Source organism: Podarcis erhardii (genome assembly GCF_964252035.2).
Source record: "Podarcis erhardii genome assembly, chromosome: 2".
Taxonomy (NCBI): domain Eukaryota; kingdom Metazoa; phylum Chordata; class Lepidosauria; order Squamata; family Lacertidae; genus Podarcis; species Podarcis erhardii.
Window position 1 is genome coordinate 15,154,314 of NC_138498.1, and position 24,410 is coordinate 15,178,723.

The following is a 24,410-nucleotide window of genomic DNA, read 5'->3' on the forward strand; positions in this document are numbered from 1 at the left end:
AGAAGCGGTTTAGTCATGCTGGCCACATGACCCGGAAAGCTGTCTGTGAACAAACGCTGGCTCCCTTGGCCGGAAAGTGAGATGAGCGCCGCAACCCCAGAGTCGCCTCTGACAAGACTTAACCGTCCGGGGTCCTTTACCTTTATAAAGGTAAAGGTAAATGGACCCCTGACCATTAGGTCCAGTCATGACTGACTCTGGGGTTGCGGCGCTTTCATCTCGCTTTCAGGCCAAGGGAACCGGCATTTGTTCACAGACAGCTTTCCGGGTCATGTGGCCAGCATGACTAAGCTGCTTCTGGTGAACCAGAGCAGCGCACGGAAACGCCGTTTACCTTCCCGCCACAGTGGTACCTATTTATCTACTTGCACTTTGACGTGCTTTCGAATTGCTAGGTTGGCAGGAGCAGGGACCGAGCAACGGGAGCTCACCCTGTCACGGGGATTCGAACTGCCGACCTTCTCATCGGCAAGCCCTAGGCTCTGTGGTTTAACCCACAGCGCCACCCGCATCCCCCTTTACCTTTATATCCTCTAGCAAAACAATTACCTGTTCACTGGCTGGGGCTCGAATCCCTAATTTACGCAGAAGCTTCTGGAAGCGCTTATGTTCCATGGCATCCTCATTCTCTTCAGACAGTGGCACCAAAGGTACTGGCTGGGCACATCCTGGCAAAACAGAAATCTATCAAGCTAAATTCTAGAACCATATGGGAAAGAGCTGTATAGTATTCTTGTCTACAACATCCTGGTGGATATTTGGCTCTTTAGCCTTTGTCTTCCTTATTAGACAACACAGATTGATTCGAGTTTATATGCTGCTTTCCCACAATGAGTGTTCCCAAAGCAGCTTGAAGTGAAGGGAGAGCTCGCTCAGTAGGGCACGAGATAAATGTTAATTTCAGGATCATGGGTTCAAACCCCCACATTGGGCAAAAGATTCCTGCATGGCAGGGGGTTGGACTAGATGACCCTTGCGGTCCCCTTCCAATTCTACGGAAACAGTAAAACACAGAGCGTAGGAGAAAACATAATATGCAAAATACAGGGCGCGTTAGCAAAATAAAATGACAAATCAACAGCTTCACAAACGCAGAATAAATTCAGTATTACGAAAAAATAAATAAGAAATTCGAAGTAAGATGAAAGTTAACCAACTATAAAGTTTATAGTACTGGTCTTGCTGCACCTCAAGGACCCTGGCTTAAATAAAGTTCAGAGGGAAGGTGACATATAGCTAGCTGGCCCACACATGGTTCCTCCAGAGGAGGCTGAGAGCAGCAGAAGGGAAATATTAAATCTCTTCCTCAGCCTCCCCCTGCCCCCGCAAGAAACAGGAATCTGCAACTTTCTCCCTGTATTTACCATCCTCTTCTCGGTCACAAGCTGTCCGGTTCAGGCAGTTCTGGAGCCATAGCAGAGGGCCGGACAGACCTACAAAGACAAATGTGAGTGGAAAATGAAGGGGCTCCTCCTCTCGATAACTTTAAGAAAGGCCCGGTGTTACTGGGTAAACCAGGCCTTCTTGGATACGTGTGAAAAGGGCGAGGTGGTAAAAGACTGGATAAGTCAGTGAAATCAATGTTTTAAAATGCTCCCCGCCCCCTGCAATGCTCAAATCTCTCTGTATTATTGTTTTTAAATCAGCACTGCAGGCTGGGCTGGAGATTCTTCCTGTTATTTGCATGGGATGTCCTGGCGAATTGAACAAAATTTGTACTTCCCACCTGAAGCGGCACAAAGTCCATTCTGCTACCCTAGGCCCAAATACAGAGAAGCGTGGGGAGAAGGTACAGTGGTACCTTGGGTTACATACGCTTCAGGTTACATACGCTTCAGGTTACAGACTCCGCTAACCCAGAAATATTACCTCGGGTTAAGAACTTTGCTTCAGGATTAGAACAGAAACTGTGCAGTGGCGGCACGGCGGCAGCAGGAGGCCTCCATTAGCTAAAGTGGTGCTTCAGGTTAAGAACAGTTTCAGGCTAAGAATAGACCTCCAAAACGAATTGAGTACGTAACCCAAGGTACCACTCTACTCTGAAAATTTATTACTCCAAAACTGAAACTTTCATCTGGTTGTAAATATTACGCCTCCAGCTGTTTTTGGACTACAGTTCCCATCATCCCTGACCACTGGTCCTGCTAAGCTAGGGATGATGGGAGTCGTAGTAATTTTTGATATAACCGTAAAAACTACAGTGGTACCTCGGGTTACATACACTTCAGGTTACATACGCTTCAGGTTACAGACTCTGCTAACCCAGAAATAGTACCTCGGGTTAAGAACTTTGCTTCAGGATGAGAACAGAAATCGTGCTCCGGTGGTGCGGCGGCAGCGGGAGGCCCCATTAGCTAAAGTGGTGCTTCAGGTTAAGAACAGTTTCAGGTTAAGAACAGACCTCCAGAACGAATTAAGTACTTAACCCGAGGTACCACTGTACTTCATTACTCCTTGTGTTTATATTCGACCTCTTTCTCCAAGAAGGTGTTATACATGGTTCTCCACCTCCTCAACTCAATCCCCAAAACAACCTCGCAAGGCAGGTTTTAGGCTAAGAGGCAGTGTCTGGGCGAAGGCCACGCAGTGAGCTATGGCCAAATGGGGGTTTCAAAACACTTTTAACCACTACACCAAATTAGCGTTCTTGCTCTCTCCACAATCCAAAGATTGCCCCAAAGCTGATCCCCAAATCTAGGTAACATTCAGAAAGGTCTTCCGGGCAATCCTAAGAATCCCTGGAAGCCTCTTGCAGCTTTCCAATGTGGCCACAGGGGAGCAATGGGCATCACCAAAGGTTCACGCAAAGTCATGCAGTTTGATGGTAAATGCTTAAGAGGCCAGGCCAGGAACTTCCTGAACTGTGCATGCTCCCAAGAACCTCCCGGAGGTTTTGCAGCAGGCATTTTGAAGGTTTCCCAGCAGACCAGTTGTCAAGGGAGGAAGGAGCATGTTTCTGAACACAATTCAAAGTGTTGGTGCTGACCTTTAAAGCCCTAAATGGCCTCGGCCCAGTATATCTGAAGGAGCGTCTCCACCCCCATTATTCAGGCCGGACACGGAGGTCCAGCTCCAAGGGCCTTCTGGAGGTTCCCTCACTGCCAGAAGTGAGGTTACAGGGTACCAGGCAGAGGGCCTTCTTGGTGGTAGCACCCTCCCATCAGATGTCAAGGAAATAAACAACTATCTGACTTTCAGTAGACATCTGAAGGCAGCCCTTTATCAGGAAGTTTTATCGTGTTTTTAATATTCTGTTGGGAGCCGCTCAGAGTGGCTGGGAAAACCCAGCCAGATGGGGAAGGTATAATAAATAACAACAACAACAACAACAACAACAACAGTAATAATAATTGCCTGCCCCCCAAACCACCATGCGCAACAACAACAACAACAACAACAGTAATAATAATTGCCTGCCCCCCAAACCACCATGCCGCCGTGAGCTGCTCCGCAGCATGCCACAATTCCTTCTCTCGCCACCAGGCTCTCACCTTCCTGCCTCAGGCATCGCACAAGCTCCTGGCAGTCTCTAGCTGAGGCAGCTCCACCCTTCTTGTTAGGCTGCCCACCCAATGGCCTGTTCCCCGCATCATGGCCACCATCCTTCCAGGCTGACTCCCCCTCTTCCTCGCTATCCAAGTCATCCTCTTCTTCTTCCTCCTCCTCCTCTTCATCATCTTCCTCAGCCTCGTCCAGGTCAGGTATTGCAAAATCCTTGGGGAACATGTCTTTGTTCTGAAAGGGAAAAGAAGAGAGCTCGCTAAGGGTGACATAGTTAACAAGAGGCATCTTACTCCTCCAACAACCAACACAAACACTACGTAGAAATAAAATCAAGCCATTACCCACAGGTAAACCCAAAGGTAACAATCCCAGCAAGGCCTGTCTTGAAGTCACTGGAGGAGAAAAGGGAGCCAACCAGCCCAATACGGCTGGTTAAATGGCTCAGGACCGCAATACCTCAAGGACAGCCTCTTTCCATGTGAACCTACCCCATCCCTGAGATCAACTTCTAAGGCCCTTCTTCATGTGCCTCCTCCTTGAGATGTCCAGAGGGTGGAAACACGAGAACGGGGCCTTCTCTGCAGTGGCTCCCCGTCTGTGGAATGCTCTCCCCAGGGAAGTTTGCCTGGCGCCTTCATTATACTCTTTTAGGCACCGGGCAAAAACGTTCCTTTTTAACCAGGCCTTTGGTTGATTTACATCCTATGCCCTTTTAGAATTTTTTTTGGGGGGGGAGCTACTGGGTTGTTGTTTTTATTTTTATTATGTATTCTGCAGTTTTACATCTCGATTTTATTCTGTGAACAGCCCTGAGACCCCCAGGTACAGTAGCACCTCAACTTACCACCACCCCTACTCACGGACAATTAAATTCGCGACCGTGGCAAACCCAGAAGTAAATACCGGGTTTGTCACGATTCGCACACGCGCAGAAGTGCCTTCTGCCGTCTGCGCATGTGCAGAATGGCACCGCCGCCGAATGCGCACGCACAGAATGGCGCTTCTACCAGAGACCCCAATCGACTCATGAACGGACCTCCAGAACAGATTCCATACGTGAGTAGAGGTTCCACTGTATAGGGCAGTATATAATAATAATAATAATAATAATAATAATAATAATAATAATAATTTATTATTTGTACTCTGCCCATCTGGGGGCTTCCACAAAGACCAAAAAGACACTAAGATGTCACACATTAAAAACTTCCCTGAACAGGGCTGCCTTAAGATGTCTTCTGAATGTCAGGTAGTTGTTTTTCTCTTTGACAGCTGATGGGAGGACATTCCACAGGGCGGGCGCCACTACCGAGAAGGCCCTCTGCCTGGTTCCCTGTAGCTTCGCTTCTCGTAATGAGAGAACCGGCAGAAGGCCCTCGGTGCTGGACCTCAGTGTCTGGGCAGAATTATGGGGGTGGTATATTGGTATACTATATACTTCAGGTATACTGGGCTGAGGCCGTTTAGGGCTTTAAATTCAATAAATTCAATAAAATAATAATAATACAGTGGTACCTTGTGTTACATACGCTTCAGGTTACAGACTCCAATAACCCAGAAATAGTGCTTCAGGCAAAGAACTCTGCTTCAGGATGAGAACAGAAATCGTGCTCTGGCGGCACGGCGGCAGCAGGAGGCCTCATTAACTAAAGTGGTACCTCAGGTTAAGAACAGTTTCAGGTTAAGAACAGTTTCAGGTTAAGAATGGACCTCCAGAACGAATTAAGTACTTAACCCGAGGTACCACTGTAATAATAATAAAAATAATAAAAAAGACCTGTCCAATGATGCCGAGGTAACCATGCACATTCACACAAGTATTTTATCACTCGCCCGCATGCAGGAGAAAAGAACGAACAAAACAGAAAGTGGGTGCCATACCGCAGCAAGGGAGCCTTGCTTGCGCCTGCGTTTCTTGTAGAGCTCCTTTCGGTCAGACACCAGCCCCATGCTGAGCAGCTTTTCGATAACGCGGGCCTTGGAACGCTTAGCGGTGATATGCCTCATCACATTGGCCAGGATATCTGCAGAGGGAGAAACCGAGGAAGGACTCACCCAAACGGTTCTCCCTCACTTCTGTGTGCTCCCACGGAACACGGCTATTAGGATGCCAAGCGCATCATTCTTCTCAGAGACCATTCTGGCGTCACCTCTGTTAATACCCCCATACGTGAAATGCCAAATGTATATATAAAAAGGTAAAGGACAAAGACCCCTGACAGTTAAGTCCAGTCGCAGACGACTGGGTTACGGCGCTCATCTCACTTTACAGTCCGAGGGAGCTGGCGTTTGTCCGCAGACAGTTTTGCCGGGTCATGTGGCCAGCATGACTAAGCTGCGTCTGGCACAACAGAAACCAGAGCAATGCACGGAAACGCCATTTACCTTTCCGCCGGAGAGGTACCTATTTATCTACTTGCACTTTTTGGTGTGCTTTCGAACCGCTAGGTTGGCAGGAGCAGGGACTGAGCTCACTCTGTTGCGGGGATTCGAACCACCAACCTTCTGATTGGCAAACCCAAGAAGCTCAGTGGTTTAGACCACAGCGCCACCCACGTCCCTTAAACATACATATATTACTGCTTAAGTCAGAGCTTCCCAAACTTTTCACGTTGATGAAACACTTTTTACATGTGCATCATTTCGCGACACCGTAATTCCGTTTTACTAGCAAACCAGAGGTTAAACTAACCCCTAACTAACAGACACTATTATGTGACACGCTGCAGGCGGACACACTAATGTGTCACGACACACCGTTTGGAAAGCTCTGGTTTAAGTGTTGCACATAATATTATCCTGGAGCTGGGGAGGGGTGGGGGGAAAGCAGAAGTGGGTGAAGGGGGTTAATAACCCTGGTTATTGGAGGTTTGCTGGAAAAATAACCCTGGCACTGGAGCAAACTTGGCACCAAAAAAGTCTGTGAGTGTGGCTTTAAGGAGGCAGGAATTCCCATCATCAGTGGCCTTGCTGGCTGGGGCTGACAGGAGTTGCAGACCGACAAAATATGGGAGGGCCATGGGGTCCCCCACCCCTGGCTTAGAAGGTATTAAGCTCCGCCCCCTCTACAAGAGCAGGTATCCCTTTTGTGGTTGCAAACAACGCAGACCCTCACCATCTGTGTCCCGGAACTCCTCAAAGAGGCGTTGAAGTTCCAGCTCCTGATCCTCCGTCCACAATGCAATGCGTGTCCCCTTCCTGTCGAAGAAAGCGTACAATAGCAACTATGGCGCTCCCTGCCACGCCTCAACATTTCCCAGCAAGCAAGGAAATGGGGGTGAAACTATAAGGTGCAGCAAGGAGAATAAGAAAGAAAAAGGACAAGGTTCTCCAGTAAGAAGCCTGCATGGACTGAATTACACAAGGGAAAAGGGCAGGGCTGTGCAAATTCTGTAAAGTTGCATTGCACAAGATTTTATTTATATACCGTATTTTCCCGTGTATAAAGACTAGGTTTCCCCCCCCAAAAAAAATAATGTCCAAAATTAGGGGGCGTTTTATACACAGATAGCGCCGAGGATGGATTTTCTTAAATCTGAGTCCCCCCAAATAGGGGGCATCTTATACATGGGGGCGTCTTATAGACGGAAAAATACGGTACAGTGGCACCTCGGGTTACAGATGCTTCAGGTTACAGACTATTCAGCACATAAGCAAATGTGTTTCTTTGATGGTTTACACACGTCACAAAATACAGTACATTTTCACCATAACATTTGCATTATCGGGAAGGACAATTCTGATATGCAGGTACAAATATTTAGGATGGGAACAACTCCATGGGATGCCCCCAATTTGTTTCGCTTAAAACGTGAGTGAAGGGCATTCAGACTGCGTGCCCTAAAAGAGATTATCTAAATGTTCAAGCGTATGATTATCTCGCAAAATAAAACCTGGCACTTAAAAGGGCGCAGCAGCTTTTCTAGCTGCTTCCACAGGCAGCCTCTGCATGCCGCCTAACAACTCAAAGGAAAATCAATATTTGCTCTTTTAAAAAAAAATGCGGTTTTTGTGTACAAGGGCTTAAAATTCTGCACCTACAACCAGAATCCATTAGGAATTCTGGGAAGTGTGTGTGTGTGTGTGTGTGTGTGAGAGAGAGAGAGAGAGAGAGAGAGAGAGAGAGAGTGTGAGTGTGTCAGGTTTAAGGTGCTGGTTTTGACCTTTAAAGCCCTATGTAGCCTAGGACCCACGTACCTACAGGACCACCTCTCCTGGTATGCCCCATGGAGGACCTTAAGGTCCATAAATGACAACACTTTGGAGGTCGCAAGGTGGGTACTTTTCAGTACTGGCCCCGACTGACCCTTATGTTTCCCTCCCCTTATGGTTTTGATCTAAGGGCTACTTTTAAAATGAGGCTGCATTTTGAATTGCATTTTAACCTGTATTTTAAATTGTCCCCCCCAATTATGTTTTTACTGTAATTTTACTGGTGTTAGCCACCCTAGCTGGGGAGGGTGGGGTATAAATAAAATTATTATTATTATTATTATTATTATTATTATTATTATTATTATTATTGAAGAGGCAAGCCACACTCTTTCCCTACAACTGTTATCGAGTGCCATAGCCCCGAGGCAGCCCATCAGAGAGGAAGGTCGCAGCCCTCTGAACAAAGACCTACCTCTCGCGAGGGAAATCCCGCAGGCTCTTTGCAAGCCCCAAGTGCACCAATCGCTTGGCCACCTGCTTGCGCGTCCAGTTGCGAGTGGTCAGGTGTGCAAGGATGTTGTTAAGGATATCTTCACCTGGTGTTGGAGAAGGGAAAAGGGGAGAGGCTTAGTGGCTGGGTGAGGAGGAAGACCAGGCTCTCCACCTTCATGCAGGAAAAATAAAGAAGCAAAAGGCTTTCCCTAATCAAGAAGCGGCCTACATATTTTGCTCACCTGCCTGCTCACACTGTAGCTTTGGCAGAAGCTTCCCTGCCTGTCTGGCTCGAGGGCAATTCTTACTTGCCATGGGCTGCTATTCTTCATTAGCCTTTTCAGATTTAGGACCTGCCACTCATCCCAAACTGCAACATGGGGCCAGCTCAAAGTGCCTTCCCCACCCCACCCCCACATTTGGGTCCAGAAGTCCTTTTTGTGGTAGAATTTAGCATTTAACCCTATCTAGGTGGGGCTACCTTTGAAGGTGACCCGGAAACTACAACTAATCCAGAACGCGACAGCTAGACTGGTGACTGGGGGCGGCCGCCGAGACCACATAAAACCGGTCTTGAAAGACCTACATTGGCTCCCAGTACGTTTCCGAGCACAATTCAAGGTGTTGGTGCTGACCTTTAAAGCCCTAAACAGCCTCGGCCCATTATACCTGAAGGAGCGTCTCCACCCCCATCGTTCTGCCTGGACGCTGAGGTCCAGCTCTGAGGGCCTTCTGGCGGTTCCCTTGCTGCGAGAAGCCAAGTTACAGAGAACCAGGCAGAGGGCCTTCTCGGTAGTGGCGCCCTCCCTGTGGAACGCCCTCCCACCAGATGTCAAAGAGAACAACTACCATCAGACTTTTAGAAGACATCTGAAGGCAGCCCTGTTTAGGGAAGCTTTTAATGTTTGATGTATTACAGTATTTTAGTATTTTTGGGAAGCCACCCAGAGTGGCTGGGAAAGCCCAGCCAGATGGGCGGGGTATAAATAATAAATTATTATTACTGTTATTCTAAAGCAGCAATGCAGCAGCAAGCAAAGGCTCTAACAGCTCAGACAGCTGCTAGTGGCTGTAAAGCCAGACAGGATGTGTGTGACTGCTGCCATGGAAACAAAGGGGCAGTCCATCCTTATTGAGCACAGGATATGAGCTCAGTGTGTGTCATATGACCTGTACAGGATGTACATAGGTGGAGTTTGGGAGTTCTCTCTCTGTTTTGTTGAAGAGAGTAGACATCTTGACTGTATGACTGCTAAAGACAGAAATAAAGCATGTAGTTACATTTCTGTCTGAGTCTCATTCCCCTCCCTGGGGACTATGCAGGGAGGAGGAGAAGGAGGAGAAGCAGTTGGTGTGTTTTTCTCACAGCCTGAGGAAAATCGCCGGAACGGACCTCGCCGGAGGGAGGTCAAAGGAATTCAGCCGGTGCCTGCAGATAGGCACATCCCTCTGACCGAGCCTGAATTTCAACAGTGGTAGCAAGAGCCAGATGGTTTCTTCGATCCATGGGAGTCTGCATCAAGGAGTGGCAGAGCTGCTGTTTCCATTGCTCCATGGAAGCCTGAAGTGAGAGGCTATTTCTCTGCAGCCAGGAGCTGACCAGAAGAAGCTGAAAGCCAAGCTACGGAGCCCAGGTATGAGATTTTCGGGCTTAGAAGTGTGAATGCAGATTGATTCATTCTCTGCTTCGAGGGAGCCGCGTTTGGGAAAAACAGCTCCGAGAGAGGAGAACTCTGCATTCCAAACATTCCTGTGGTTTTCCTGTCCAAGGAAAAGGAATGCAGTTGCTTAGCAACACAGGCCAGTTTCAAGATAAGGGCTGTAAGTCACACAATGCCTCGGAGAGGCGAAAACAAGTTAGTTTTGACTAGGCCCTTAGAAAAAAAAACTCTTGAAAGCGACATTGCAAGCGGCCAGTGTTAAAGCTGCCAGGTGCACAGAGTGTAAACAAGCCAGCTATTGGATTTTAGAGGCTTGTGTTTGAGAGTCAGTGCAAGGACTCAAAATGGATGCTAAGAAGGGGGGAGCCCTGCCTTCTCCGCCCCTTTTGACCAGTGACAATTACGCATCTTGGTCTATTAAGATGAAGGCCCTGCTGCAGAATCAGAGACTGTTTGGGGTGATTGAGAACCCCATCCCAGCAGCACCAACACGTGCATGGGAGTCACAGGATGTGAAGGCCAGAACTGCTATAATCCTGTGCGTGTCAGACTCTGAGCTTATTCATATACAGGATTTACAGCACGCGAAAGATGTTTGGGACACGCTGAGAAGGACACATCTGAGAGATGCAGGTTCTTCAGCTGTCAGGGTTTCTGGGAGAAGTGAGGAGATGGCAGAGGAGACGGAAAGCGAGTGGGAGGAGGGAGAGAGAGACGAGGAAGAAGATGACGGAATTCGAAGGGAATCTATGAGCCTAAGCAGTGAGTCAGAGGATTCCCAAAAGGGAGCTAGCATGATCAGGCGAAAAGCAGGAGAAGAGAGAAGCTGTGAAAAGTCAGGGAAGGAGGGGAGAAAGCCCAGTGAAGCACAGACGCTGTCAGAGGGGTCTCAGCCGGAACGGAGTAAAGGGGGTGGAGTTGTCAGCCTCTCGGAGGGAGGAGGAACAGGAGAAAATAGAGAGAGGGGGTTGGAGCAAGGTGTTCAGCCGGAAAGGGTAGAGAGTGGAACAGGGGGCAGTATAGAGGACGAAGGAAAGGTCAAAAGCAACGTACGCGCGCCAAGTTCAAACATAGAGGCGCGCGGAAGTGGGGAAAGCTCAGAGGAGGAGCCCGGCCCCAAAGCCAGAAGGAGGGGGCAGGAGGCGGCAGAGGATTCAGCCTCAGGCGAATCCCGGAAAGAGAGAACCCAGGGGGGCAGAAAGACCCTGCGGAAAAGAAAGGAGAGGAAGAGGTGGTCTAGAGCCAGGCTATTAAGTTGGTGTGGAGGAGGGGAGGAGTCAGAGGGGGACTTCGGCGGTCTAACGTGACAGACGTACAGCCACAATGCTGAACTGTGAAAGAAGCAATTATCTTCAATAAACTTTTCCTGTAAGTAAACTACAACGGAGTAAGGTCTCTCGTGAGCTGGGACCCACCTGGGTGGCTGTGACAGAAAGTCCCCCTCCCTCTGAAAGCAAAAATTTTTTTTTGCGAAGCTCACGAACGGGGCAGCCATGAGTGCTGAGGAACAGCTGGCTGCACTCCGGGATCAGATTACCACTCTCACAACGGCAGTCATTGCTTCGCAGAAGAAGAATGCTGACTTGGAGAAAGCCTGCCAGGATTTGCAAGCAAGGTGGGAAAATGCGGACAAGGCGGGGACCCCGGGCTCCAGAGCGGAGGGCATTGCGCTTGGAAGGAGGGGGGGTGCCCTAGTTTCGCATTTTAATGGCAACTTGCAAGACTATCCCAACTTCAGGGCAGATGTCGTGTATGCACTGCATTTACTCCGTCATGATTTTAGAGATGAGGAGGAGAGAGTGGGATTTATTGTTTCGCACCTGCATGGGGAGGCCAGGGCTTGGCTACGCAATCTGTGGCGCGAAGATGGACCAGCCCGTCGCAATGCAGATGCGTTTATCACGGCAATGGATGCTTGTTTTCAATCCTCTGTGGATAAGGACATTGCGCGCCGGCAGATGCACGGGCTGAGGCAGGGGAGAGCCACTGTACGCCAATATCATTCTAAATTTTTTGCATTGCTCACCGCCTTAGATTGGCCGAAGGACAGTCTACCGGTCAGGGATCTTTTTTGGGAGGGATTGAGCCCCTCCGTCAAGGATGAGATCGCAAGGGGAGACAGACCCCAGACCCTGGAAGACGTGGTGCAACGGGCTTTGGCTATAGGAATTCGACATGAGGGACGTCCGTGGCACGAGGAGGGGGGGCCCCAAGCGCGCGCGCAAGCAAAAGCTCTCCCTTTTGTGCACAGGGATTTCAGCCGTGCGCACCCCTCACCAATGGGGAAGGAAGGCGAAGAGCCAATGGAGATTGGTGGTGCTAGGGCTCAAAAGCCATCCCAGAGCCCCGTCCCTGCTGCAGCCAAAGCGAAGCCTCCTAGAGGGACCAGGAAGTGTTACATCTGCGACAGTGCACACCATATGGCGAAAGAGTGCCCCCAGAGGCTCCAGAAGCACACTGCAGCACTAGCAACTGTGACAGCAGAGGTGCAATCAGAGGAGCAGCTTCAGGGAAACTGCAGTGCCTGGCTGGAAGCAGAGCTACTGGGGCTCAGCCAGGCGGATCTGTAGAGAAGTCCCCAGCATCCTTGCACCGCATGGACCCTTTACCTCCCAAACCAGCAGTTTTACTCACAGCAACACTCCAGCTGCCTGATGGGCGACTTCTCGAGGTTCCAACAACCATCGATTCGGGAAGCAACGCCGATTTCGTGGGATTACAGTTCGTCAAGCAGCATAACATAGCGCTCCTGCCTGCAACGACGCCTCTGAACGTGGTCACGGTAGACGGCAGGAAGTTGCTGGGGGGGCAAGTGGTGCAGCAAACCCCTCCCATGATGATGCAAATTGGAGACCATCGAGAGCTTATTAGTTTCAATGTCACCCACTTATCGGACACGCCCATCGTGTTGGGCATGAGTTGGCTGGACAGGCACAGTCCCGCGGTTGCTTGGTACCAGAGGCAGATCACCTTTTGTTCATCGTATTGCGCCCAGAATTGCATCCAAACCGATCAAGGAGGAGAAGCCGAACAGCAGCTGCATCTGAGTATGGTGCAAGCGGTTCCTCACAAGTACGCGGAGTTCTTGGAGGTTTTCTGCGAAAAGGAAGCTGACAAATTGCCGCCTCACAGACCTTACGACTGCGCGATTGACTTAGTGCCAGGCGCGCAGTTGCCAACTGCCAAGCTGTACTCCATGTCGGAAGATGAGCTGCAAGAGCTTCGGGAGTTCATAGAACACAACCTCAAGCGCGGATTCATCCAGGAATCTAAAGCAGCGGGAGGCAGTCCTGTTTTCTTTGTGAAAAAGAAAGACACGCCCCAGAAGAGGCTCATTGTGGACTACCGGTTCATAAACAGACTAACTAAGCCCAAGGCCTTCCCCATGCCCAAAATTGACGACCTTTTGGCTACAGTCAGGAGGGGGAAGATTTTTACCAAGCTGGATTTACGTGGAGCTTACAACCTCATCCGCATCAGGAAGGGCGACGAGTGGAAGACGGCCATGTTCACTCCTTTGGGCACGTACGAATACAGAGTTATGCCCTTCGGTCTACAAAATGGCAGCCATGTTTTCCAAGCATTCATGCATCACGTCCTGGCAGGTCTCCTCTACAAGAAGTGTGTCTGTTTTCTCGACGATATCCTGATTTTCTCGGAATCGCCAGAGGATCACGATAAGGACGTGAAGGAAGTTCTGCAGAGGCTGAAGGAACACAGGCTGTACGCCAAGTTGGAGAAGTGCCAGTTTGATGTGAGAGAGGTAGATTTCCTTGGCTACAAGCTGTCCGACGAGGGACTGGCCATGGACAAGACTAAAGTCCAAGCGCTGTTGGACTGGAAAAGCCCTCGAAATCGGAAGGAGGTCCAGAGGTTCATCGGTTTTGCCAATTTTTATCGCAAGTTTATTAAAGGTTTTGCAAACGCGACGGCGGCAATCACTGACACCCTCAGTTCCAAGAAGAAGAAGTTCGTCTGGACCGAACAAGCAGAGCGATCCTTTCGGAAGCTTAAAAGCCTTTTCGCCTCCGAGGAGCAGCTGCTGCACGTGAATCCTGGCAGGCCCATGCGGGTAGAGACAGATGCATCAGACAGAGCAGTTGGGGCCGTCCTCTTGCAAGAGGATTCGCAAGGCAACTGGAGACCGGGTGCATTCTACTCCCGGAAGCTCAGCAAGACGGAGCGCAACTACACCATATGGGACAGGGAGTTGTTGGCCATTCATGCAGCTTTCAAAGCGTGGCGACACTTCTTGATAGGAGCCAAGCACACGGTGCAGGTCCGCACGGATCACAGGAACTTGGAGTATTGGCGGACGGCTAAATTGCAAACCCAACGACACATGCGCTGGGCGGAATTCTTTGCGGATTTCGATTTCAAAATAGAATACATCCCTGGAGACTCCAATGTTATAGCAGACGCGCTGTCCCGAAAGCCTCAATACCTGGAGGAAGTAGCTCCAATCGCGGCGAAGTACATTTTCGCACCGCAGGCGTGGACGTGCGCTACCATCGCAGTCGACCTGGACGCGGTGCGACGCGCGCTGCAAGAGGATCAGTTTGCACAATCCAAGATGGAGGAGCTCCGCAGAGGGTCGCCTGACAACAATGAGTTTCAGTTGCAGGATGGACTTTTGACTCGCAAGGGCGCCCTTTACGTGCCCACCGACGAGCTTCGCGCCACGGTTTTGCAACAATTGCACGATGCCCCGAGTGCGGGCCATTTCGGCAAAGAGAAGACGATGGAGTTGGTGGCAAGGGACTTTTGGTGGCCCCAGATGAGAGGAGAGGTGGCGGACTACGTAGCCAGGTGCGATATCTGCCAGAGGTCCAAACCAGTGCATCAGAAGCAGGCGGGATTGTTAGAACCGCTGGAGACACCGCAGCAACCGTGGGAGAGGGTAGCGTTGGACTTTGTTACAGACCTGCCCAGCTCCAGAGGTAAGACGGCGGTGTTAGTGGTTGTGGACTTGTTCACCAAGATGGCGCACTTCATTCCTTGTGCCAAGGTGGCGACGGCAGAACAGACCGCAAAGCTCTTCATCGATCACGTCTTCAGAGTGCATGGACTACCGCAGTCCGTCTTGTCCGACAGGGGGCGCCAATTTGTTTCCACTTTCTGGCGGAAGCTTCTGGGTATCTTACACGTCAAGATCAACCTGACGTCGGCGAGGCATCCACAGACCAACGGTCAAGCGGAGAGGGTCAACGCGATCATGCAGCAGTACCTACGGTGTTACGCCAACCAGCGACCCGCGGCGTGGGTGGACTACCTGCCGATGGCTGAGTTCGCCTACAACAACACGAAGCACGCATCCACCGGGGTGACGCCTTTCTTCGCGAACTATGGACGTCATCCCAGAACCTTCCCGAGCTTTACAGCACCTGAAGGGGGGGGACCTCAAAATGCCGACCAGTTTGCAGCAGAGTTGCAAGAGGTGCACGAGGAGCTGCGGAGACATTTGGAGCTGGCAAAGCAGGCGTATAAGGTGCAAGCCGACAAACACAGAAGGGCGGGGGAAGACATTCAGGTTGGGGACTGGGTATGGTTAGCAGCCCACGCGATGCCGGCCAGGTCGTTGGCCAAAAAGAAGTTAGAACACAGGCAGCTAGGACCATATCAAGTTGAGGCTAAGATCAATCCGGTGGCTTTTCGCCTAGCCCTTCCGGAGGGCTCCAGGGTGCACCCGGTCTTTCATAGGTCGGTGCTCACTCCCTACAAAGCCCCACACAGGTTTCAAGAGTCAGGAGCACCTCCAGAGCCACGTAGAAGGGCGCCTGAGAGAGGGGAGTCGCCAAGACCAGAACCTCTTAATGAGGTCACAGAGATACTGGATTCACGATGGGGGGAGGAGGGAGTTGAATATTTTCTCGCCAGGGAAGGCACTCCAGTCTCTGCAAATAGCTGGGTGCCGGGTTACGCTTTGGACGAACCCCTGTTGAAGGAGGAGTTTCATGCAATTTTTCCGCACAAACCCATGCCCGAGGAGTATTTTGATGATTGGCTTTTCACGCCCACTTTGTCGGGCAGCACGTTCGGGGGTTTCTCCTCGCCCGAGGGCTCTACGCCCAAAACAAGCCCGACCAGGGTTCCCCGCCTGGGGGGGGGAGAGACAAACCCTTATTGGTGGGTGGATCAGCCAAGGGAGGTATGGAGTCAGAGGTGGATGATAGGTCCTTGGCAGGCAGCGCCAGGAGAAGCAGTGAGGGAGGAAGAGACTGTGATGCCTTCAGGGGGGGAACCCGAGTTCGAACACACGTATACGGAGCTGCCAGAGGAGAAGATTGACGTGGACACCCGGTATCCTGAACCGACCCAGGAAGAACCACATTTCCCTCAACCTGCACCCAGCGACCGGGAGGGGGGAAGGGGGGGCTTCGAGGGGGGGATGGATGTCAGGGTTTCTGGGAGAAGTGAGGAGATGGCAGAGGAGACGGAAAGCGAGTGGGAGGAGGGAGAGAGAGACGAGGAAGAAGATGACGGAATTCGAAGGGAATCTATGAGCCTAAGCAGTGAGTCAGAGGATTCCCAAAAGGGAGCTAGCATGATCAGGCGAAAAGCAGGAGAAGAGAGAAGCTGTGAAAAGTCAGGGAAGGAGGGGAGAAAGCCCAGTGAAGCACAGACGCTGTCAGAGGGGTCTCAGCCGGAACGGAGTAAAGGGGGTGGAGTTGTCAGCCTCTCGGAGGGAGGAGGAACAGGAGAAAATAGAGAGAGGGGGTTGGAGCAAGGTGTTCAGCCGGAAAGGGTAGAGAGTGGAACAGGGGGCAGTATAGAGGACGAAGGAAAGGTCAAAAGCAACGTACGCGCGCCAAGTTCAAACATAGAGGCGCGCGGAAGTGGGGAAAGCTCAGAGGAGGAGCCCGGCCCCAAAGCCAGAAGGAGGGGGCAGGAGGCGGCAGAGGATTCAGCCTCAGGCGAATCCCGGAAAGAGAGAACCCAGGGGGGCAGAAAGACCCTGCGGAAAAGAAAGGAGAGGAAGAGGTGGTCTAGAGCCAGGCTATTAAGTTGGTGTGGAGGAGGGGAGGAGTCAGAGGGGGACTTCGGCGGTCTAACGTGACAGACGTACAGCCACAATGCTGAACTGTGAAAGAAGCAATTATCTTCAATAAACTTTTCCTGTAAGTAAACTACAACGGAGTAAGGTCTCTCGTGAGCTGGGACCCACCTGGGTGGCTGTGACATCAGCGTTGCTGTATTTTGAGAAGCTGACCAACCTGAGGCTTGCGCCTGATGGAGATGTTCAAGCGCACCTGACGGAAATGAAATTTCTGCGTCAACAGATGGTGGAACGCAATTTCTGTCTGCAGGAGGAAGTGTTTTGCTTCATGGTCATCAACAGCCTGAATCGGACTTACAAAACAGTTGCCAGTCAGCTGGGGTCCCTCCCAGCAGCTGATCTAACGTCAGAGAGGGTCTTTGCCGTGGTTCTTTGTGAACATGACAGACTCGCCGCCCTGGAAGTCAAGGACAGGGGGAGACAAGAACGGAGTTCTGACACCCCCACTGCTACAGCTACTCGAGAAAATGCCGTAGCTTTGAACGTTGTCCAATGCTACAATTGTGGACAGACTGGGCATCTTCAGCGGTACTGCAGGAAGCCACGTCAGAACAAGGGAGCCAAGGGAAGCTCCACGAAGTCTGAGGCGTCAGGCAGAAGTCATGCCAAGTCACAGACGAAGCCTGCAAAGGCTTTGATGTCGAAAGGAACCAAGCCAGATGTGGAGAATGTTTTTATCATAGACACGGGAGCGACATTTCACATGACCCATCGTAGGGATTTGTTTTCGTCGTTTAAGAAGCAAAGCTTCGTAGTACAACAAGCCAACGGTCAAGAGCTAGAAGCCACCGGAATTGGGACTGTGTATCTTAGAAGTCAGAACTTGACTATAAACAATGTTTATTTGGTTCCAGAGTTAAAGTACAATCTGCTCAGCGTTTCGCAGATTGCCAAGAAGGGACTAAAACTGTCCTATGATGATCAACACTGCGAGATCTACAAAGATGGAGAGTTGTATCTTTCTGCCGAAGAGAAAGATGGACTATATTTGTTGACTTTTGATCAAAGTGATTACATGGAATGTAATTCTTGTGAATCTAACATGATTTCTTTTGCAGGTGTAGCCAAGAAGAACGCCAACCAGGTCACCTCGAGGGTCGACAAGGCATTTCAGCGGGTGTATGCTGATGTGATTGGTCCTTTAGCACCGTCTAGAGGCAATGCAAAGTATTACCTAATATGTGTTGATTCTTTCACAGGTTTTGTCTGGATTTATCTTTTGGAGAGACCGAAAGAAGCCTTAGAAAGGTTTAAGGAGTTTTGTGACAAGGTTAAAAATATGCATGATGCTGACATAAATTGTCTTTGCACAGATGAGAAGCCAATTTTTCTTTTACAGGATTTCCAGAGGTTCCTGAAGAAGAAAGGGATAAGACACAAAATTGCAGCTTCAGAAGAAGCTTGGAACAGATGTATCTGTGTTAGGGTGAACAAAGAATTGCAAAAGGGAATGGAAGCGCAATTGCTTAGTTCACATCTGCCACATGAGTACTGGGCTGAGTCGCTAACGTCATATTGTTATACGTGGTTGAGAAAGTTTTCAAAAGAGTTGGGAAGTTCTCCTTTTGAGAAACTGTTCCACAGAAAACCTTCTGTTGCCCATTTCAAGGTTTTTGGGTCTCATGTGAGGACAGAAGCTCCGGGTGGAGTAAAGAATGCCAGAGGCATTTTTGTGGGTTATGAAAAGGGTCTCTACAGAGTAATTTTGTCTGAATCTGGTAAGGTGATTCTCACAAAATTTCTAGAGAGTGCTCCTGAACAGGAGCGAGTGATTGTTCACACATTTCCCACAGGTAATGATCATACAGATGATGATGATGTTGATTTTATTGAGTTCAGTAGTACTGATGACAGCGATAGCTCAGACAGCTCAGTTGTCACAGTCATTGAGAGGAAATCTCACGTAATGACTAGACCCTCAGAAGAGGAGGAAGACGAACCACTGTTTACAATTGGTACTGGTTCTCCAAAGAGTCCAAAGGCTGAACCAGAAAGCAAAAAAAGAGCAGCACTTCTTACGTAGGTCTGAGAGAGCAACGAAGGGTGTGCCACCCAAGAGGTATTCAAAGGAGTTTGCTAACCTAGCTGTTGCTATTGTAAACGACCAAGGTCAAATTGAAGCTGTGTCTGAGTCAGAGACAAAGGCACAACAGGGAGTTGTTAACCAAGGTAATGCAGATGCACTCATTCCTTGGAAGTCACATAACCAGAGAGGTACATTGGTAAAACCAATGGCGGGTAGTTCCAAGGGTGGAACTGAAACAACAGGGGAGTGTTATAAGTATAACGACTGTTTGTTTTCTTCTCTGGATGACGCTTTGCTCGCAGCACGCATTGATACTTTAGGGGGAGTATGTTATTCTAAAGCAGCAATGCAGCAGCAAGCAAAGGCTCTAACAGCTCAGACAGCTGCTAGTGGCTGTAAAGCCAGACAGGATGTGTGTGACTGCTGCCATGGAAACAAAGGGGCAGTCCATCCTTATTGAGCACAGGATATGAGCTCAGTGTGTGTCATATGACCTGTACAGGATGTACATAGGTGGAGTTTGGGAGTTCTCTCTCTGTTTTGTTGAAGAGAGTAGACATCTTGACTGTATGACTGCTAAAGACAGAAATAAAGCATGTAGTTACATTTCTGTCTGAGTCTCATTCCCCTCCCTGGGGACTATGCAGGGAGGAGGAGAAGGAGGAGAAGCAGTTGGTGTGTTTTTCTCACAGCCTGAGGAAAATCGCCGGAACGGACCTCGCCGGAGGGAGGTCAAAGGAATTCAGCCGGTGCCTGCAGATAGGCACATCCCTCTGACCGAGCCTGAATTCCAACAATTACTATTATCCAAGTGGATAAAATACAGGCATCCTATATTGAAAGTCTCAATCTTGCTCTACGGTCATACCTCTTGGTACATTCGGTTCAGTTTACATCTTTTCAGGTTGCGTCCTGCGGCGACCCGGAAGTACTGGAAAGGGTTACTTCCGCGTTTCGCCGCTCACACAGACGCACAAAAATGACATCACGCGCATGCGCAGAGGCGGCCAATTGCGACCCGCGCATGCGCAGACGCGGTTGCGTTCCTTTCAGGTTGCGAACGAGGTTCCCGTTCGCAACCAGAGGTACCACTGTATTTAGACTGCAATGCTGTTCCCCCACATCCATGTCATTTGGTACCTTCCACTTCCTTGTACTTGTAGAAAAGTTCCCTCAGCTCTTCCTCGTCTTCCTCAGTCCACTGAACAGCCTTGAGGGAGTTAGAGCTGTTTGGAGAAGGAGAGAGAATAAATACTTAGATGGGAAGGTTGACGTGTGCTTTTATGCTCCCCGCCCCCCAATAAAAAGAGATTTAACTTTAATTCTTCTGACGTGGTATTTGATGTGGAATAATTTAAAAAGTGAACCTGGGATTGTTTCACATGTGAATACCCACACGCATCTGGAGGTCTGCTCACCAAACGCACGTGACGGAAAGTGGGCAGAAGATTCCGGAAACTCTCCTGTCATTGCCATGATGTGGCAACCCTGCGTGGAAGTCCTTGAATACTGTGCTACCTCCCTCTGCCCCTCAATTCAAAGGCAAAAAGGCCCCTCACTTGCTGTATGTCTTCAAAATGTGCTGCCGCCACTGCTTTGGGAAGGGTTTTTATAGTTTTAGATTGCATCGTACTGTAATTTTGACCTATGAGGGTTTTTTTCCTGTTCCATTGTCTGCTTTATACACATAGATATTTGTTAAATAATCACCATCCCCACAAAACAAAAAAGGAATATATTGAGAGAGTGGCCACTCCTTTCTGGAAATGCCCCTTCAGAAACTTAAAAGTTACTGGAAAAATATTCCAGGAGCTCACGTTTCATCTTCCTCTGCCAAAGCATAGCCTTCAGTCATCTCCCGAATCACGGCCGTGCTTTTCCAGAACAACAGCTCCACGTAGGCCTTCTTGTTGTTGGCTGCAAGTGCAAAAAACTTGCCCACAATGTATTTGGCAAAGGTCACCAGCTCCTAGGGTTGGAGAGAAGTATTTATTTTAAGTCTCAGGGCTCAGCAGTCACTGCTGCTCAGCGCTATGGGAATATTTCATGATTAAATAATAATAATAATAAATAAAATTTTATTTCTATCCCGCCCTCCTCAGCCGAAGCCAGGCTCAGAGCGGCTAACAACATTAAAATGATACAACAGTCTAAAATCAGTTCATTCTAAAATCAGTTCAAATCAGCTTAATGGCAACCATTAGGCTAGAGTTCTATGAGGATTACAGAAGGAGGGGGTCAGACTGTGCCTTGGCCAAAGGCCTGGTGGAACAGCTCTGTCTTGCAGGCCCTGTGGAAAGATGTCAAGTCCTGCAGGGCCCTAGTCTCAATCCACACACGTTTACCTGGGAACAAAGTCCCCCTGTGTTCAGTGGGGCTTGCTCCTTAGCAGGTGAATTTAGGATTGTAGCATTCACATTTCTGATGATGCAGAGGACAACCCAGCTACAATGGTGCCTCGCAAGACAAAATTAATCCGTTCCGTGAGGCTCTTCATATAGCGGTTTTTTCGTCTTGCGAAGCAAGCCCACTGACACCTTAGCGGATTAGCGCTATTAGCGGTTTAGCGGCTTTTAGCGGATCAGCTGATAAGCGGCTTATCAGCGGATTAGCTGATAAGCAGCTTAGGGCTTAGGAAAAGGGGGGGGAGGGAAAAAACCCTGCAGGAACTCGCAATACATTTTCGTCTTGCGAAGCAAGCCCATAGGGAAATTCGTTTTGCGAAGCGCCTCCAAAACGGAAAACCCTTTTGTCTAGCGGGTTTTCCGTCTTGCGAGGCGTTCGTCTTGCGGGGCACCACTGTACCGTGAACCTCACCTTGTAAGCTGCAGCAGCAGGGTCACTGAGCAGCCGGTTGAAGAGGCAGAAGACAGAAAGCTGGAAGAGGAGTGCCTCCATCTTGAGGTCGCAGGCGATGCGGTGCAACATTTTCACCACACAGTGGTTAGTGTGGGCACTGTTCTGCTGGTAGTTCTTGAAGAGCAGGACATAGGCCTTGACCACACTGGCATTGGCAAACCTGCACACCAGGGTGTAGATATTAAACACGTTCGGCGTAAAGAAGGGTTACCAGACGTCATCAGATTTGCAAATCTGTCCCCGGGAAACATGGCAGCGGCAGCCTCAGCAGCCCGGAGCCAGCCTGGTAGCGCAGTTGGCTCTGGCTGACTCCAGGCTGCTGACTGCTGCTGCCAAAGGGAAACTGGGGGTGTTCGGCAGTACAGATCTCCTGCCCCCTTCCCCCTTTGTTTTGACAGATTGGGGGAGGCTCAGGAGCCGCGAGCGGGCAGCCATTGCCCAGTTTTTTTAAAAAAAACTCTGTGCATTTATGTTTCACTGGGTGTGAAAGAAGGGCTTTGCACCTTTATACAATATGCATGTGTGCTTAGGGCCCAGGGTCTTTTGCCTCACCACCCCCCCACTACTGACTCCCTGTTGCTACTCAGCTTCAAAACAAACAAACAAAAAAAAGGTCCCCAGATTCATTGAAAAAAATCTGGTAACCATAGTGTAAAGACCAGGGCAAGATATTTATAGTCAGGGCTGCTTGCATACTGCACCTCCACAGAAGCGCAAAACGTGGTAATGGGCACAGGATTCGGCTTCCTAAAGTTCAGTCCCTCTCTCTTTTTGTTAAGTAAAGTTTCTAGCCCTTATGATGGATTGGGGGCGGAGGAAGGGTGTTAAAAAATGACATGGACAAGAATGCCAGAGGAAACAGGCTCAAGACATTTGAAACACCCTGGGCACACAGAAGGATGGGGGGGGGGAAGCTCTTACAAAATACAACAACACCCTGTTTACCGCTTCATGTAATCCAGGAAATTGAATTCCTTTTCTGACACGTTTACAGACGCCAACTCTTCCTCAGCGACTTCCTCTTCTTCAGCTGCCTCCTCAGGTTCATCTGTCTCGGGTGCTGTTTGTCCTGCGTGCATTTGAAGGGGTGTGTCAAATGTAAGGACATTTGAGGATCCACCGTAACGGGAAGGCGGGACTTCCCTTGGGAAGATCATTAGCAGCCCTCCCTCCTGCCCTCTTGCTGTTCCTTTCTACTTGACTCATGGAGAAGGGACACTCACGAGGCAGGCTGGCGAAGAAGATTTGTCTCAGCAGCTCTGTCTCTTCATCTGGGCCAAGGGAGGACGATCCAAAAACATCTCCTTCTGGCCACACCTCCCTTACAGAAGAGAAGGAAAGCGGGAGTTATTAGCTGTGTGCAACAGCTAGGATACAGTAGGGTTGATACTTCCTGCACTCCAACGTCAAGAACTGGGTCAAAACCAAGTCCACACGCCCACACATCCCTTTAGCAACTACAGAATTGTGAACAAGGGTGATAATCCGGCAAACATCACTACTTGTGTGCCTTGCGTCTATGTCTGTGCATAGAGATGCATCCAATTGGCCTTCATGAATAGGTTCATAAATGTTTCCTTCCAAGTAACATTTCAGATAAATGTCTAAAGAACAAAACAGGCCTATGTGAAGCTGGCAATCTTTTCTTAGTTTGGGGGGGTGTGGAACCCCCATATTGCCCATGTCACACACACACACCCAACCAACCCATAATCATCTCTTCCTCCTCTTAGTCCCTCGTGTCAACGTTTAGATTGAAAGCCGCTTGGGACAGAGACCTGCCTTCTTGTTACAGTGGTGCCCCGCAAGACGAACGCCTCGCAAGACGGAAAACCCGCTAGACGAAAGGGTTTTCCGTTTTGGAGGCGCTTCGCAAAACGAATTTCCCTATGGGCTTGCTTCGCAAGACGAAATGTCTTGCAAGTTCCTGCGGGTTTTTCCCCCTTTCCCCCCCTTTTCCTAAGCCGCTAAGCCGCTTATCAGCTGATCCGCTAAAAGCCGCTAAACCGCTAATAGCGCTAATCCGCTAAGCTGTCAATGGGCTTGCTTCGCAAGACGAAAAAACCGCTATACGAAGAGCCTCACGGAACGTATTAATTTCGTCTTGCGAGGCACCACTGTATTCCAGTATAGGGCCACACACACTGCTAAGTTTACATTTGCCATGCATTTCTGGAGGAAGACCCTTCTACTGGACATGTTCATTTGTTAAACAGGGCTGCTAAAAGACCACATAATGAAGCTGGAAACCTAGATGCTTCCGACACTTCCTTTACTTTTCAGGTTTCTTACAACACAGAGATGGTCAACTCTGTGTGTCAAGATAACCATATTCAACTACCTTAAGACTGGCACGTGAAAGAGGGAACAAGCTTGTATTCTCCTGCTCTGGAGGGTAGGGCTTGAAGCAATGGCTTCAAGTTACAAGACAGGAGATTCCGAACTAAACATACGGGAAAAACTTTCTAGCAATAAGAGCTGTTCGTAAACAAACAAACAAACTCGTGTTGCAAAATATGAGTCAGCAATATCGAAAGCAACACAACGGCCAGAAACAATAACAATGTGAAAAACTTTATGGAATAATTCAAAACTAACAAACTAATTCAAAACTAACAAAACTAACAAACTCTGAAAGTCCTTAAATGAATCACGG

At 49.4% G+C, this 24,410-nt stretch overlaps 1 protein-coding gene across 3 annotated transcripts in view; it reads right to left on the minus strand.

Moving 5' to 3' along the window:
• TIMELESS (timeless circadian regulator) overlaps positions 1–24,410 on the minus strand; it is a 72,998-nt gene that overhangs the window by 10,342 nt on the left and 38,246 nt on the right. For all 3 annotated transcript variants that reach the window (XM_081849522.1, XM_081849520.1, XM_081849521.1), the window contains exons 16-26: positions 22,978–23,075; positions 22,700–22,823; positions 21,713–21,914; positions 20,713–20,864; positions 20,036–20,121; positions 8,132–8,255; positions 6,620–6,702; positions 5,386–5,528; positions 3,492–3,735; positions 1,365–1,433; positions 550–668 (exon numbers count right to left, since the gene is read on the minus strand). In XM_081849522.1, coding sequence (XP_081705648.1) covers positions 550–668; positions 1,365–1,433; positions 3,492–3,735; positions 5,386–5,528; positions 6,620–6,702; positions 8,132–8,255; positions 20,036–20,121; positions 20,713–20,864; positions 21,713–21,914; positions 22,700–22,823; positions 22,978–23,075 — 1,444 coding nt within the window. The remainder of the gene's footprint in view (positions 1–549; positions 669–1,364; positions 1,434–3,491; positions 3,736–5,385; positions 5,529–6,619; positions 6,703–8,131; positions 8,256–20,035; positions 20,122–20,712; positions 20,865–21,712; positions 21,915–22,699; positions 22,824–22,977; positions 23,076–24,410) is intronic.